Below are 14,689 nucleotides of genomic sequence, written 5' to 3' on the forward strand. Positions count from 1 at the left end.
GGACAAAGGGTGCATTCCGGGGGGAAGTCCCAGCCGCGCTCCTGCCCTGCCTCCCCGCGGAGCTCTCCCCCCGCAGCCCGCACTCGCCTCCGCGCCCTCCCGCCGGCGGCCCCAGCTCTCCCACGGACCACCCCGCGCTCCGCCCGCCTTGCTGGGCGGTGGCTACCGAGGGTCGGCGGCAGCCCCCGCACACGAGCGGCCTCCCCGGCCCGGGCTGGGAGAGAGCGGCCTGTGGGTGCCCCGACCTGCGGAGGGGACCGGGACAGACCCATCTCCCTCCTGCTCCCGGTCCGGTTCGGGAGCCGCCGCAGGAGCCCTCAGAGCGGGGTCGCGGGCAGCCCCGGACCCGACGGAGGTCACAGACACGCTTGTGCACAGAGGAGGAAGCGGCGAGGTAAGTCGGCTTGAACATTTTCAGCCCTGGAAATGAAACTCACCACAAAGTTTTTTCAAAGTGAATGAACTTTCCTCCTAGCAGGACTGAAGGGAAAGTTAGTCCAAAACATTCCCGCAGCAGATACATTTAAACCCTGTTACACAGCCTGCAGCAGGGAAAAACAAACAAACAAAAAGCAAGATCTGCTGTAACATGCGGTGTGGTGATGCGAGGTTTTTATTGTATTTTCATATGTTTTCTGTACCCCAGTGGTTCATCCCTACCTTCCCCACTCCTACTCCCAGTTGGTTTGTCCCAGACCCAAGCCGCTCCCCAGTGCTCCCTACATGGTTGTTCTCCTTCCCCTTGTTCTGGCTCTCTCCCTATCAATCACCCAAACCCCTCCTGTTGTTCCCGAAGGTTTGGTGTCCATCACCTGAGCCCGCCCTAATTACCCTTATATGGCCCCCGTCAGTCCCCCGAGATCCTGCCCCCTCGGCTACCTTCCCTCTTGGAACTCCCTTAAACCTCGACGCCCCATTGGGGCATGTGACCCCTCTCCCTCCACCCACCAAGACCATCGGACCAGATGTGAGTCCATCCCTTCAGCGTCCCTCCCTCCTAATCCGCTTATTGGTCCCTGGTTGGTTTACTCCCTTTGTTCAACCTCCCTTTGTAAGGCATGGACGCGTTGCAGGCGGGGCTTGTCCTCAGAGGAGACCCTTCAATGAAGTTGGATTATCTCCCGTGGCAAGCCTCCTCGCTACTTTTTAGCTCTCCCTTCATCCAGGGCTGCTGACTGCTACATTGTCTGGAGCCTGTGCTCCGCAGGGTAGAGCTGAGGCTTCAGAGGAGCAGCTTTAAAGCTTCCATGCCTCCGGCTGCTCCCCGCTCCTGCCCCACACCGCTGGAGCTAGCCTGGGCAGTGGACAGTAGCGGTCAATGTGACACTGAGGAGTTTTTTCTCCTGCACTTTACAGTCAGGCCTGACAGGATTTGGTAGTGACATGAGGGGTTAATGTCCTGACAAAGCCCCATTGCTCTGCTGCTTTATGTGTTGTCCCTGCTGTGGACATCTCTGGGAGAGGGTCTTGTTTTACATCTGCCAGAGAGGATGTTCTTGTTTCGCCTCTGTCAACAAAACAGGGAGTTAAATTTCAGGCACAGTGGCCCTCTCCTTTTCGTTCCAGGATCAATTTAGAAAAACTGGAGTAGGATAGTGCTCATGCAGAGGGACCACACAAAGAGGAGAGTGGATGTGAATCAATATAGCGAAAAGAATTGTGCATTGAAACTAGCATTTTAGTCCATTGAAACTAGTGTTTTAATCCATTCAATTAAAGATGTATGCTAGAGTTATATTTAAACAGAATGGCTTGATTTTTGACCTCTGCACTTCAGAACTCAAAAGTACCAAGGTTTGTGAATCATCTACACAGTGACTATCAAAGTTACTTGACTGTTAAGGACATTGCTTACTGACTTCACCCCCAACTCTCTGCAAGATAAAAATTCTCTCAAATGTTACTCTGCCAGTCCTGTTCCATTTGAAGTAAAACAGCAACAATAAGTGAAGAAAGCCATGAAATAACATCTAACTGTAAATCTGAAACACATATGATGGAGAAGATTTAAAATACGCTACTTAAGTTACTTAAAAGGAATATTAGGTTTAGCTTTCTTGGTTGGCAGTTCAGCCTTCTAGCCCAGACAGTGGGTGCCTTGTCTTGGGTCTGTTTTCACATAGGACCCCAGATCAACACCAGTACAGTTGCAATAGTAGGCACCCACGGATTGCATCAGCCTGATACTGTATTCAGAAATGTGTTACAATGGTGCAAGGAGCCCCAGACACCTCATTTCTGAATTCCATTGCCCACCTATAGCTAACCAATGTATGATAAGCTGTATAATTATATCCTAGCAACAGAGTTTTCCTGCTGAAATGCTCCTGCTCTCCTCAGTCTTGTACAACCTCCAGCCATAGGCCCTGCTGAATAGCAACTTTGGTAAATAAAGCCTTTTTTAAAACAAGCTCCAGATTTTGAAGATCTACTCCAATACAGGGAATGGATTTTACGTTGCTGCCATATGCATTTCTGAAAGTCTGCTCACTGATTCCTGAAGAACATTTTGCTACATATTCATAACAAAGTCATGATATAGGAGAAGCCAGATAAAGACATTGCAGTAACATCCAGTAAGGCCCAAAAGGTATTTTTTGTTGGTAGTGAGTACAGAGCATCCCAATAGAACCACATTGTATAAACCTCCCTATTTCTACCTTTTGACACAGCCACTGCAACACTTGAGAGAGTTGGCCATAAAACTGTAGGTCCCTACTGGGACAGAGTATCTTTCCCAGATTATTAGGCCCAGGCCCATATCTTACCAACCCCATCACCAATCTGCTGCTCCTGGATGAATAAAATCCTGTGGCCCACCAGGTCTGCAGGTTAAACACAGATACTGCAGAACTGTACCCCTCTTCATCAAAACCAAAACAAGGAAAAACCTTCCTACCTTTGCATCCTCCTCTACTGCATCGCAAAAAGCTGATAAACCTTCTTCAAGAAAGAATCCTTTAACAGTCTCCACCTGCAAAAAAAAAGCTGACACCCTCCCCATCCTCAGCTGGGAACAATTTTGAATAAGCCATGTGAGGAGTATCAGCTGTGTGAACTTTAGGCTCAGACATATCCCCACAACCTTTTTTTTTTTCTTTACAGAACAAATTGTTTTCCATTGGCTGGTTGTTCATTCAGAAGTTTTGGGGTTTATACAGCCCCAGACAAGTTTATTAAAGTTTTCCTAAGAAAAGACAGAGAGTTATGCTTCTTCCCATCTGTTCCCCAAGAGTAAAGGAACATCCTTTTGCAAATGAGATTGTACATAAAACTGTATAAAATTATAATTGTGCATGGAAGATTTTTAACATTTAGCAGCAATTTACACCTAATTTTGTTACAGAGTATTCAATGTATTTCAGGAGAACACTTGCTTATCTCTTTCAGCTGGGCAGTGCTGAAAGAGATAAACGTCATGGACTCAGGATAAGTTGCTGTCTTTAGAGTCCAATGCAAGAGCTTTGACAGAAGCCATGGGCCAGGGAGAAATACTATTTACAGTCCAAGGACACCCCATTTCACTAATTGTTTAGACCAAAAGGAGCAGTTCTAAGGGCAGAGAGCAGGAGAAACCCTTCAGACTGGCCAGCAGGATCAGTGCCTGTGACACACAGGCTGTGAAAATCTGGCACTGAGTCCTTGTGCCCAGCCTAGTGCAACACAGAGCTAAACCTGTGGTACTTCCAAGGCTCACAGGCTTCCCTGGAGGTAAAAAACTCGCCATTCCTACTCAGCATAAGGATGTGGTGGTGTTAGAATGTAACTGTACTCGGAGCATTCTTGCAGGATCTGGGTTTAGTAGCAAGGGATGAACAGATTTTGCCTTTCTCTGTGTTAGGAGACACACCTCCAAACCCAGCAGTTTTCACCTTAGGGATGGATAGCTGGAAATGAGTTTGCTACACATTTGTTTTGTGGAGACCCTGTCTGGCAGAACGTCCAGTGAGCAATTCACGTTTCCATTGTGAATTGCCTTGTGTGATATCACTGTCACAAACTTACAGAAAAGTTTTTGAAGTTGTTGTTTCTCTTAAATTCTTGGCTATTAGAGGTGGATAAAGAGAGACTACAAGGAATGTAAAAGTTTCCACCCCTTATGGGTTTGGCAAATACTTGAAATGTTCATCTGTCTCGGGAACCAGAAGCAAATCAAAATCAGACTACATATAATATAGGATAGTACATTTGACTGCTGCATAGACTGCATTAAAAGAATAATAAGACAGAAAATGTTTGCTGTTTTATTGGCGTTGTTGTTGACTTTTTGGGTCGTGAAAATGGGTAAAATATACCTGTGTCACCTGAAAATGACTGACATTTTAGAGTTAGTAATGCTTACATCTTAATTAGTATTTTTGGTTTTTTTTCTAGGGTAAACCACTGGATTTTTGTCAGAAATTCTGCAAGAGTGACTAACTATCAGTAAAGATGTCATATATAATGAAAGGATTTAAATGTCACAGTCCTGTGATGTGCAAAGTAGCAGGAAGCCTGTTTAAAGCACACACATTAAAGAACATGTTAGGGGTCAATGAACAACAATTCAAAATTTCCCGTGCATCATCTCAGCTGAGCTCTGAAAAGGCAAACTCTTATAATTACATCATTGTAGGAGCTGGATCAGCAGGCTGTGTATTGGCCAACAGGCTGACAGAAGACTCTCAGAGTACTGTGCTACTTTTGGAAGCAGGCCCTAAAGATACCCTGCTAGGCAGTAAAAGACTGCTGTGGAAGATTCACATGCCTGCTGCCTTAACATACAACCTCTGTGATGAGAAATACAACTGGTACTACCACACCACACCCCAGAGGCACATGGATAACCGAGTCATGTACTGGCCCCGGGGCAGAGTGTGGGGGGGCTCCTCCTCTCTCAATGCCATGGTCTACATCCGTGGGCACGCCGAGGATTACAACCGATGGAGCAGGGAGGGGGCTCTAGGCTGGGACTATGAGCATTGCCTGCCCTATTTTAAGAAGGCACAGACACACGAGCTGGGGCCGGATCAGTACAGAGGTGGGAATGGCCCCCTGCATGTGTCAAGAGGGAAAACAAACCATCCTCTTCACCAAGCATTCCTGGAGGCAGCCCAGCAAGCTGGGTATCCCTTCACAGATGATATGAATGGCTATCAGCAAGAAGGCTTTGGCTGGATGGACATGACTATACACCAAGGTAAATCATAAGGGGGTCCTTAAGTAATTTCTATTTCGGAGCCAGAAATAATTTTGGAATATGGATTTATAATCTGCACAGAATGCCATTTGAATGTTTAGGTTACTACACAGCTATGGCACTCTGTATTTACAGCCTATTCATTTCACAGCAGCTTGCTGTCAGTGTACTGTGTATTTCATTGCACATTGCATTGGCAGGCAAGTCCTGATTCACAGTTAAACTTTTAATTAACTTTTTTATTAACTTTTATTTATATAAAATATATATATATATAAAATATATATAATATATAATTATATATAATATAATGTATATATAATAATAATATAAAAATATAAATTAAACTTTTCACAATTGAAAAATTGTGAAATTTGCTATGTTAAAATAAAATCTTGAATTATTATATCAAATCACATTTGCCTTGAACTCTACAAATTCTATGAAGACTCTCTGTCTGTAAGTATCCTGGTGATTATTGACCAAAATCTGAAGAATACTGAGCATGACTATTTTGATGTTTAATGTAAATATACATTGTAGGTCAAAGATGGAGCACAGCTAGTGCTTATCTTCGCCCAGCCATATCACGCCCAAATTTCTCAGTTGCAGAGAAGACACTTGTAACAAAAATCTTGTTTCAAGGAACAAAATGCATTGGTGTTGAGTATGTGAAAAATGGGCAAAGGAAAAAGGTAAGAGATTTTCAATTTCCAGTATGAAAAGTATGCATCAAAGCTAATTTTTTTTTTTTAATCTATTAAAAATTACACTTTACTATGCAAAATGTCCTTTTTTTTAGAGGTTTTGTTGTTTCTTCCATTATATGATTCTTTGTCAGTTATTTTACAGTAGGTGCTATTCCAGTTGTATTGATTTAGAGATTAACTTCATCATCATCTATCCATCTCCCAGTGCTGAGGGCACAAGCCATAACTTGGTGTTACTCAGTGTTGTGTAAGATGTCTGACTGTAGCTATGGTGCAACCATGCCTGTCCCAGCACATTAACCAGTGTGCTGCAATGGTGACGTTTCTGAAAAACAGTTCTGAGAATGCTGGTCTGGCATAAGAAAATCTAAAAACCAGATTAGGAAATCTGTGGCTCAGGGGATAAATGATGAATCTTGCCTTATAGTTGGCTGTGGAATTAATATTTTTCAGTTTCAGTCCAACTTCCACTGAAAATGTCACTGTGTGGAAGGAAGCTTGAATTGTCCTTACAACTGAATACTGTGGATAATCAGCTCATTTTATGCCTCTTTCAATTTGTTGACTTCTGTAAGACCCAAATCATCCTCACTTTCCTTAAGAGCTGATTATGGAATATGTAGCTAAGATGTTGCCTAAAAGGGGTTTGTCTGCTAATAACCTAAGATATTTAGACACAAATGATTATAAAACAATTAAAAAGTGTAATAATATCCTAGAGAGAGTAGAGTAAAAATTTTCGTGGTTTGAGCTCAGTAGGTCTTACAAGACTCAGAAGACAAGTGTTCTGTGATTGAGCACCTGCTCAAAGTAAAAATGCAGTATAAACAATCTGTTCTTTGATTTTCTAAAGCACAGAACAAATCTGCTGCTTTCTAAGTGGATTGCAAATGATAATAATTTTAACAATATAAAACAAAAGTTGCAGAACATTTAATTGATTTCATAAGCTATTAAATTTCTGTGAAAACAGTACCTCTAATTGCTGTACTTGTACCATTATCAAGAGCAATTTTGTTGAAGAGAGTCTTGGAAACCTAATTATACATGATCAAAGACTTTCTGAATACTGGACAATTTAATTGCAAAATTCTTCAATTGCGATGAATTTTCCTACATATTAATATAAGTATGAATTCTACATAGTGAGTGATATATATTTATATCGTGTATTCTGCAAAGTACACCTTCAAAGTATTTCCCTTCCTTTTTTCCCCCCTGCCAGCATCAAAACTGCAGGATTAGTCTGCTTTTACTTTCTGGAAAATTTTATATCTGTCAGGATGGAAGAGCTAATAATTTTATTGCATTATGAACATCAAGATGAAGCACTTGACTACATTAAAGTGTTTTTGTTTTTACAGTCTATTTTAGATAGAATCTCTTTACAGTCTATTTTAGATAGAATCTCTTTTACGTCTTTTATGTCGTCAGCAAAGCGAAAAGATCACCAAAACCTGGTTCAGAAATGATTCAAAACCTATTCACCGGCCAGTGATTTGTTATTTTTGTAACACTGAAGTCCTAGAGATCTCCCAGGACTCCAGTGAGCCCTCTGAAAAAAGTAGGGAAGGTAGACTAAGCATTCCTGAAGTTTTTAAATTCAGAATCAAGCCAAAAAGTATATTTTAAAGGATGAAAATGTTTTACTGTGTTACAGACTAACCCATAAAAAAATGTATCAAAATCACTTTTTCCTCTTAGCCTGTTAGCTGTAACTTTACGAAAGACTCTGTGTGGGCTAGGAATAACTACAGTGCTGACTTTGCAGTGAGTTTGGACTGAGAAAGCATCATTTGAATGCTACTCTGAACAAACTCGTACCACCTCTGTGTGTACCATAGAAAATGTAAATGGGTAATGTTTGTATAACATGCAAAATACAGCTCTAAGTATTGATTCAACAGGCACTGATATGGTCTTTATTAGTCTTAACATACTAATGATTGCCCAGAGCAAAGCAATAACAAACAAAAAATATAACACTGGCCATCTGTTGGCCATATCAGATAAATAGTCTGAAAATGCTTCTTCTTATTATTACACTTTGATGTTAATGTAGCTACAGTCTCATTTGCCATCATTCTGTGTAGCTGAGGTGTCATTCAAAAAGGACAGGATTATAATTTAATATTCATTCCATGCTAATCTGTTAAAACTCTGAGTCAAAGGCAGAGGAATAATTTAGCAGCCTTTATCAAGAACCAGCTCAGGGCTCAGACCAAACCATTTGATGAAAAGACTGTCAGCAAAACAGAATTCAATGTATGCCTGCAGCCAGTTTTAGCAGTAGTGCTTCAGTGAGTGGGGGGTTTTTGAGGACTACCACGAACTAAGAAACCAAATTTTAGTCTTAGTAGAATTTAAAAAAATAAGCTCTTGAGAATTTTTGAGCTGCCATGTCTGTGAATTCAAAATCTTCCTTAGGAGTTCCAGTTTTAATTTATAAAGGGTTATGGAAAATGGCAGGGAGGCTTAGCTGCCTGATCTGAGTGTCACAGGTACTATTCCCCTGGCAAGTAGGACAGGAGTTTATTTGCAGCCATGGTACTGGCTGGGCTGAATGTTTCCATAGTTTGAATGGATTGTAAAGATGCAGGAATGATCAAAGTAAAAGCTTGATTATTTCTCTCTGTGGAAAATTCTGACAAGACAGGAATACATTTAAATGAGGAAAATGTGAGGGAAGGGTGTCTAATCTGGATCAGAGCAGCATATCCCAACAGAAGCCCTTGACGTTGCTTGTATTCAGCTCAGGCTTAATAATCTTAGGGCTTTTATGCTCATTTCCTTTTAGGTTTTTGCCAATAAGGATGTTATTTTAAGTGGAGGTGCCATAAATTCTCCCCAACTGCTTATGTTGTCTGGAATTGGAAATGCAGATGATCTAAAAAAATTGGGGATCCCTGTTGTTTGCCATCTTCCTGGTAATTTTTTTTCTTTCTTCTAACCTTTCATCTTCCTGTGGATGCAACTGAACAACCATTAAATTAAATGAATCATGAAATTGAGTTTTCTGTATGTCATGTTGTGTAGACTGAAACACATATTGAAACACATTTGTAACAAATCAGTGGAAAGATGCTTTGATTTTATACAAATCAGTGGAAACATGCATTGATTTTAGAACTGAGCAACAAACTCCTACACTTTCTTCACTACATCTGACAGTGAAAAATGCCTTTCTGAAGGCATATTTTTTTATAGTTAAGCAGCATACTTGTCATTAAGAGTTTTGAATTAGTTTTGATCCACAACAGATTGTATAAACTCCCACTCATAAATATTCAAATATAGAGGAAATAACATGAACTTTTCCTTAAAGCTAAAATAGTTAGTACAGTATTTGGAAGTCGTATCAGGCAATTTTAGAACAAGTGATATATCTGCCATTTAACTTTCTATTTTCATTCTAGTTATGTTTATGTAAAACCTTATTCTGACATGAGCAAAAGGCTGATATGACTCATGGCCTTGGTCTTAGTCATCACTGCCCTAGTAAGAGGTTGGTTTAGTTCCCACTTAAGCTGCTCTCTGCTTCAAACATGGTGGGTAGTTGTTCTGTGTGAAATAACTTTTTTTTTACTCTCCCTTTCTTCTCCCTCTCTCCCTTCCTTTCTACCCCCTGCAGGAGTAGGCCAGAACCTTCAAGATCATTTAGAAGTTTATGTCCAGCAAAAGTGCACCAAACCTATTACTCTATATAGTGCACAAAAGCCAATTAACATGGTGAGGATTGGTCTCGAATGGCTTTGGAAATTTACAGGTATGAAGCAAAGTATGCAATCATTCTACCACTGATTGATTTAGAATTATGACAGCCTTTTATCCGTGACTTTTATAGTCTGGCAGCCTTGACATATAATCTTTTTCATGCTCTGGGAAATAACTGGAATTTGCAAATGGATTTGAACTATTTTTTTTTTCTTCAAAATTAAAGGTTTTACATCTTAGGTAATGAGGGAGGTTATTACACACCACTTTTAACGTTATTATATCTCATGAAAAGAAAAATTCTACATTTAAAAATCAGTGCTACTGAGAAAAGCTGTTGCAAAAAAAAAAAAAATGGACAAAATACCCCATTTTAAATCAATGGGATATCAATAAAAACATATTGTTGAACTGAATTAAATTTTCTGTATAATTGTCTCAAAAGAATTTTTTTTTGCTCTGGTCAGAATCCTTTAGGCCTGCAAGTAAATCTGAACTGACTTTCCTTAAAATGGCACATGCATTTATAGTATCTCAGTCATAAGTTGTACCTTAAAAAGAATCTGTAAATATAATCCTTGATGTCAGTTAAATAGCTTGGGCAAGGTGGAGCTCTACATCACTTGCTGAATTATGTTATTATTATTTGGCAGTTTATTCTGGGTATATGTGGCTTTTTACCATGGAAGTAAATATAGAGGGCTAACTTAAACAGAAGTGGAACAAATATAATTGGAGACACATTGCAGGCTTTTCATCCTACCCTTCAGGGTAGGCTCAGTGGATGGCTCTGCCTATTCCATGTGACTGATGGGATACCTGGGGTGCAGGTCACGGAGCGAGCAGTGCGGTGATATCAGGGTGTGCAGCCAGTTCCCTCCACACCTGTTAGGATCCAAATCTGCTTCTGGAGTGATACCCTTGACCTCCCAGTTACAGTGAGATAACTGCAACATCCATTCTCAGATCAGTGGGATTCCCAAAGTCATGCGTATTTACATTTATCTAGGAATTAAAAAGCACATGAAGGTGATGCACACTGCTTAAGTACAAGCCATTCATAATGCATTTGCATTCCTTGCAATCGACCCTGTACATATAAATTATTCATAGTAGCACAACAAAGGGTTAAAAAGAAGTGGATTTGTTGCTCTTCTGAGGTCTTTTAATGGCATCTTCTCTCTCCTTTACACCATGTAGGTGAGGGAGCCACTGCCCACTTAGAATCTGGTGGTTTTATCCGAAGTGAACCAGGGGTTCCTCACCCCGACATTCAGTTCCACTTTCTTCCTTCTCAGGTGATTGACCATGGTCGGGTTGCTTCCACAATGGAAGCTTACCAGGTGAGTTGGAGAGTATGCTCCAGTAAGGTTTTGTAGCCATTAGCAAGGAGGTTTATGCTCCACTATAATTGTTGATAATTTGGCTATATACTGAAAAATACTTTGTTCAGTATAATACAAAAGAGACCGCTTAACCTCCTTCATTGGTGAGAAAAAACAAGCTTGTTATTTGATATTGCCACCAAACTTAGGTTTTATCTCTGGAAAAATAGGCAAATATTGAATTAAGTATTAAGCACTCTACTGAAGTGCCCTGGTGCTGTGGGTTAGGACAATATCGCCAGGGGCAGTTCAAAACTAAAACAAGGTGTTCCCTGTTCCACTGCAGTTTAGACAAAGGTTTAAGTGAAAATGTATAAAACTACTCATTTATGCACTGGCACAAATCCAAGCCCCATTTTAGACTGTCATCTTGATTCAAAAGCCTGGGCTAATTCTAGGGAACTACCACTGAATAGACATGTTTCTCCTTTTTAATCTATTTTCTTCAGAGATGATAATAATTTGGTCCAGTTGCTGATTGTATTAGAATGCTCTGATACTATTAAATTGGAATGGTTGTCTTTTAAATGAAAAGAGCAGCTGTGAGTTGATGTGACAGACATTTTTCCTCCCTGCTATGGAATTTCATATTTACAAAAGAAATTATATAAAATGGAAAAATGTGCAACAGTACTTTCCACTATCTCTGTTCCATGTTTACATTTGCTGAATTTGTAAAGTCTGCCTAAACTGCAAAAAAATAAAAGCAAACCATGCTGAATTTGGAAGTAGATCTGGTGGGATTGTGTCTTGAGTGCAGTGTGGGTGTTGCAGGTCCACGTGGGACCCATGAGGAGCACAAGTGTGGGCTGGCTGAAGCTGAAGAGTTCAGACCCAAATGACCACCCCATCCTCGAGCCCAACTACCTGTCCACAGGTAAATGCACCCTCTCCTTGCTCTGATGTCAGATTATTTCCCACCTGTTTCAGTAGCAGATTTTTGTACCTACTCAACACCAGTTCAGAAGTTGTGGTTGGTACATCGTTACTTATTTCTCATTTATAAAATTCAACTAATATCAAAGGGGGAGATTGTGCAAAGCACTGTGTAAACCAGAAAGAATTCCCTGTTGGGGATGAAGTCAGAATTCTCAGTATCTGCTGTGTCTTGCTGTTTATGTCATCCCCTCCTCTGCTTGTGAAGGAATGAATCACTTTTGCTTCTTTGTGCTGAGACTATTTTCCTTCTCCTAGGCAGTGGGTACAGCAAGATAAAGTGCAGTTCCTCATAGTTCACCTCTTCCCTTTTGGAGTTGTGCAATATAAGTGACAGTTTTGTTCACAGTGAATGTAAATATCTGTGACTTTGAAAAATATTCTGCTTTATTATGGCTTTCAGCAAGAAGTGAAACACTTTCCTTCCAGCCTTTTCTCTTCAGTGCTGCTTTTTTCTGTTTTGCATTCTGTACGTACTGGTAAATTAAATGTGTACTTAAAATTTTCTTATTTTCTCTCTACACAGAAAGAGATATTTGGGAATTCCGCCAATGTGTCAAGTTGACCAGAGAGATCTTTGCTCAGAAAGCCTTTGAAAAATTTCGTGGGCCTGAAATTCAACCAGGAAATCATGTTCAGTCTGATAAAGAAATAGATGCTTTCATAAGGCAGAAGGCTGATAGTGCTTATCATCCTTCCTGCACCTGTAAAATGGGTCAGCCTTCAGACAGCACTGCTGTAGTCGATCCCCAAACAAAAGTAATTGGCGTTGAAAACTTGAGAGTAGTTGATGCTTCAATAATGCCCAGTATTGTCACTGGAAATTTGAATGCCCCAACTATCATGATAGCAGAGAAAGCTGCAGACATAATTAAGGGCCTCCCATCACTTCAGGAGAAAAATGTTCCTGTATATAAGCCCAAGACCCTGGAAACACAGAGATAAATAAATATTCTCATCCTTTCATATCATTTGCTATTTAGGCTTTCATCAGCATGTTGGTATCTCATACTGAACATGCCAACATGATAAATATCATGCAAAACAACATATCCTACTAAAAGAACTATTAATTTGAATAATTTTATTAGACTACCTACTGTTTTTTAATCATCTGGTTTAAGTTGCATATTTTAGAATCATAGAATATGTTGAGTTTGAAGGGACCAATAAGGATCACTGAGCCCAACTCCTGGCCCTAGGCAGGACACTCCAAGAATTACAAATTTAGTTAAATATGACCTTTTGTGGTAAATTCCAATTTTCTCTTGAAGAGAAGCTGTTTCTAAACGAGAAGACATAAGCCAGAAATACCGTGTGATTGCATGAGGAATGGAAGAGATTAATGTGTGCTATTTTGAAAATGGTTATGGTATGCCTTGCTATTTTAAGAATTTTAACTGCTATGAGAATGGTACCCAGGGTAACAGTAAGTCAGTAATTACCACATCCTGCAAAGGATGGTCAAGCAAATGTAAACACTTATGCAATTTCATAGTCATGAGCTGAATTAGTTTGTATCAGAACTCACAGGAAAGGGAGGAACCTGCATATGCTCAGAGTTTGTCAAATGTGGTTTTTATGAAAGGAATGCACAGTTTACAAATCCTCACTCAAAGTTAGATTTTGCTAAACTCAGCAGTCTCTACCTTTCAGGGAGAAGACATACATTGTATTTATTGGAAACTTATTTATCTAAAACATGCAGAGCTGGAGTTGATACTTATAAAAATCTACTGGAAAATTGGAATTTCTCTTTGTTTTGTTTTGCCTTTTTTCACAGGGAGCTTAGTAGAATTCTGCTCACAATTTAAGCTGATTTACTTGTACTACTCTAGCAGGAAGAGATTTGCACTTCCTAGAACACCCAGAAAGTGACTGGTCTTTGCTCAGATGATTATTTGCTAAAGATATTTCTCAGTAAATATTCTGAATGGTGCCTTGCTATTGCTCAAATTTTATTTAGAAAAATTGCAGCCAAACTATATTTAAATGAAGTGCTACTCAAAATTGCTATATAATGTCAGATTTGATAATATGGGAAGAGGTCTTTTACAATTAGAAGATAAATATTATTCACTGAACCAGTGTTATATTTAAGTTAGGACTTAAATCTTTGGGTTTTTAATCTTCAGATGTGTAAGATACTTGAACTCTCATGGCTGGTTTTGGTGTCAAAATAACTTCCAGGTACTGATTTTTTAAAAGAAACCTAAAGAAACTGAACTCACTGAAAAATTGAATCCTTGGATTATTTTGTATTTTTTAAGTATTCTAAAGTAGTTTCTGACTAAGCAGATGTCAAATCATAAAGTAAAAGCTTCTGTAGCCTAGGATTGCTCAGGACTTGTGGCAAACAGAATAAACCTTTTTTCAGAAGAAAAAGAAAGGAATTTTACACCATTTTAACAGACTGTAGAAAACCTTGCTGACTCAGATGTTGGCTGGAGGGACAACTGCAGATGTTTAAGGCAGATACTTGTACCTGGTGCTGCTCTCAGTAAGTCACTGATTGGAAGCCCTGCTGAGGGAAAGGACTTCATTCATTAGAGCATCTGCATAAAGAAAACCAAAACCACCGAAGATGGAGGATGATAGCAGTGAACTCTGCTCCACAAGGAGACAGGTAAACCCTTTCTATGTATGTGATGCAGTCTTTTGAAATGAGGGGAAGAACAAGAATATTTCAAGTCAGAGGTGATTGATCAGTTAAGGAAACAATTCATCTGGTGCAACTGTTTGGGAAGAGCATGGACTGTACATTC

At 39.9% G+C, this 14,689-nt stretch overlaps 1 protein-coding gene across 1 annotated transcript; it reads left to right on the forward strand.

Annotated features, from left to right (window-relative positions):
* Positions 1-38: 38 nt before the first annotated feature.
* Positions 39-13,143, forward strand: CHDH (choline dehydrogenase). Its single transcript, XM_048315164.1, has 8 exons — positions 39-394; positions 4,375-5,179; positions 5,723-5,874; positions 8,687-8,816; positions 9,521-9,655; positions 10,804-10,946; positions 11,763-11,865; positions 12,451-13,143. Exons 2-8 carry the CDS (start codon positions 4,432-4,434, stop codon positions 12,867-12,869), a joined length of 1,830 nt encoding a protein of 609 aa, XP_048171121.1. The 5' UTR covers positions 39-394; positions 4,375-4,431; the 3' UTR covers positions 12,870-13,143.
* Positions 13,144-14,689: the final 1,546 nt, after the last annotated feature.

This window comes from Corvus hawaiiensis, chromosome 11 (assembly GCF_020740725.1).
Source record: "Corvus hawaiiensis isolate bCorHaw1 chromosome 11, bCorHaw1.pri.cur, whole genome shotgun sequence".
In the NCBI taxonomy this organism is placed as follows: domain Eukaryota; kingdom Metazoa; phylum Chordata; class Aves; order Passeriformes; family Corvidae; genus Corvus; species Corvus hawaiiensis.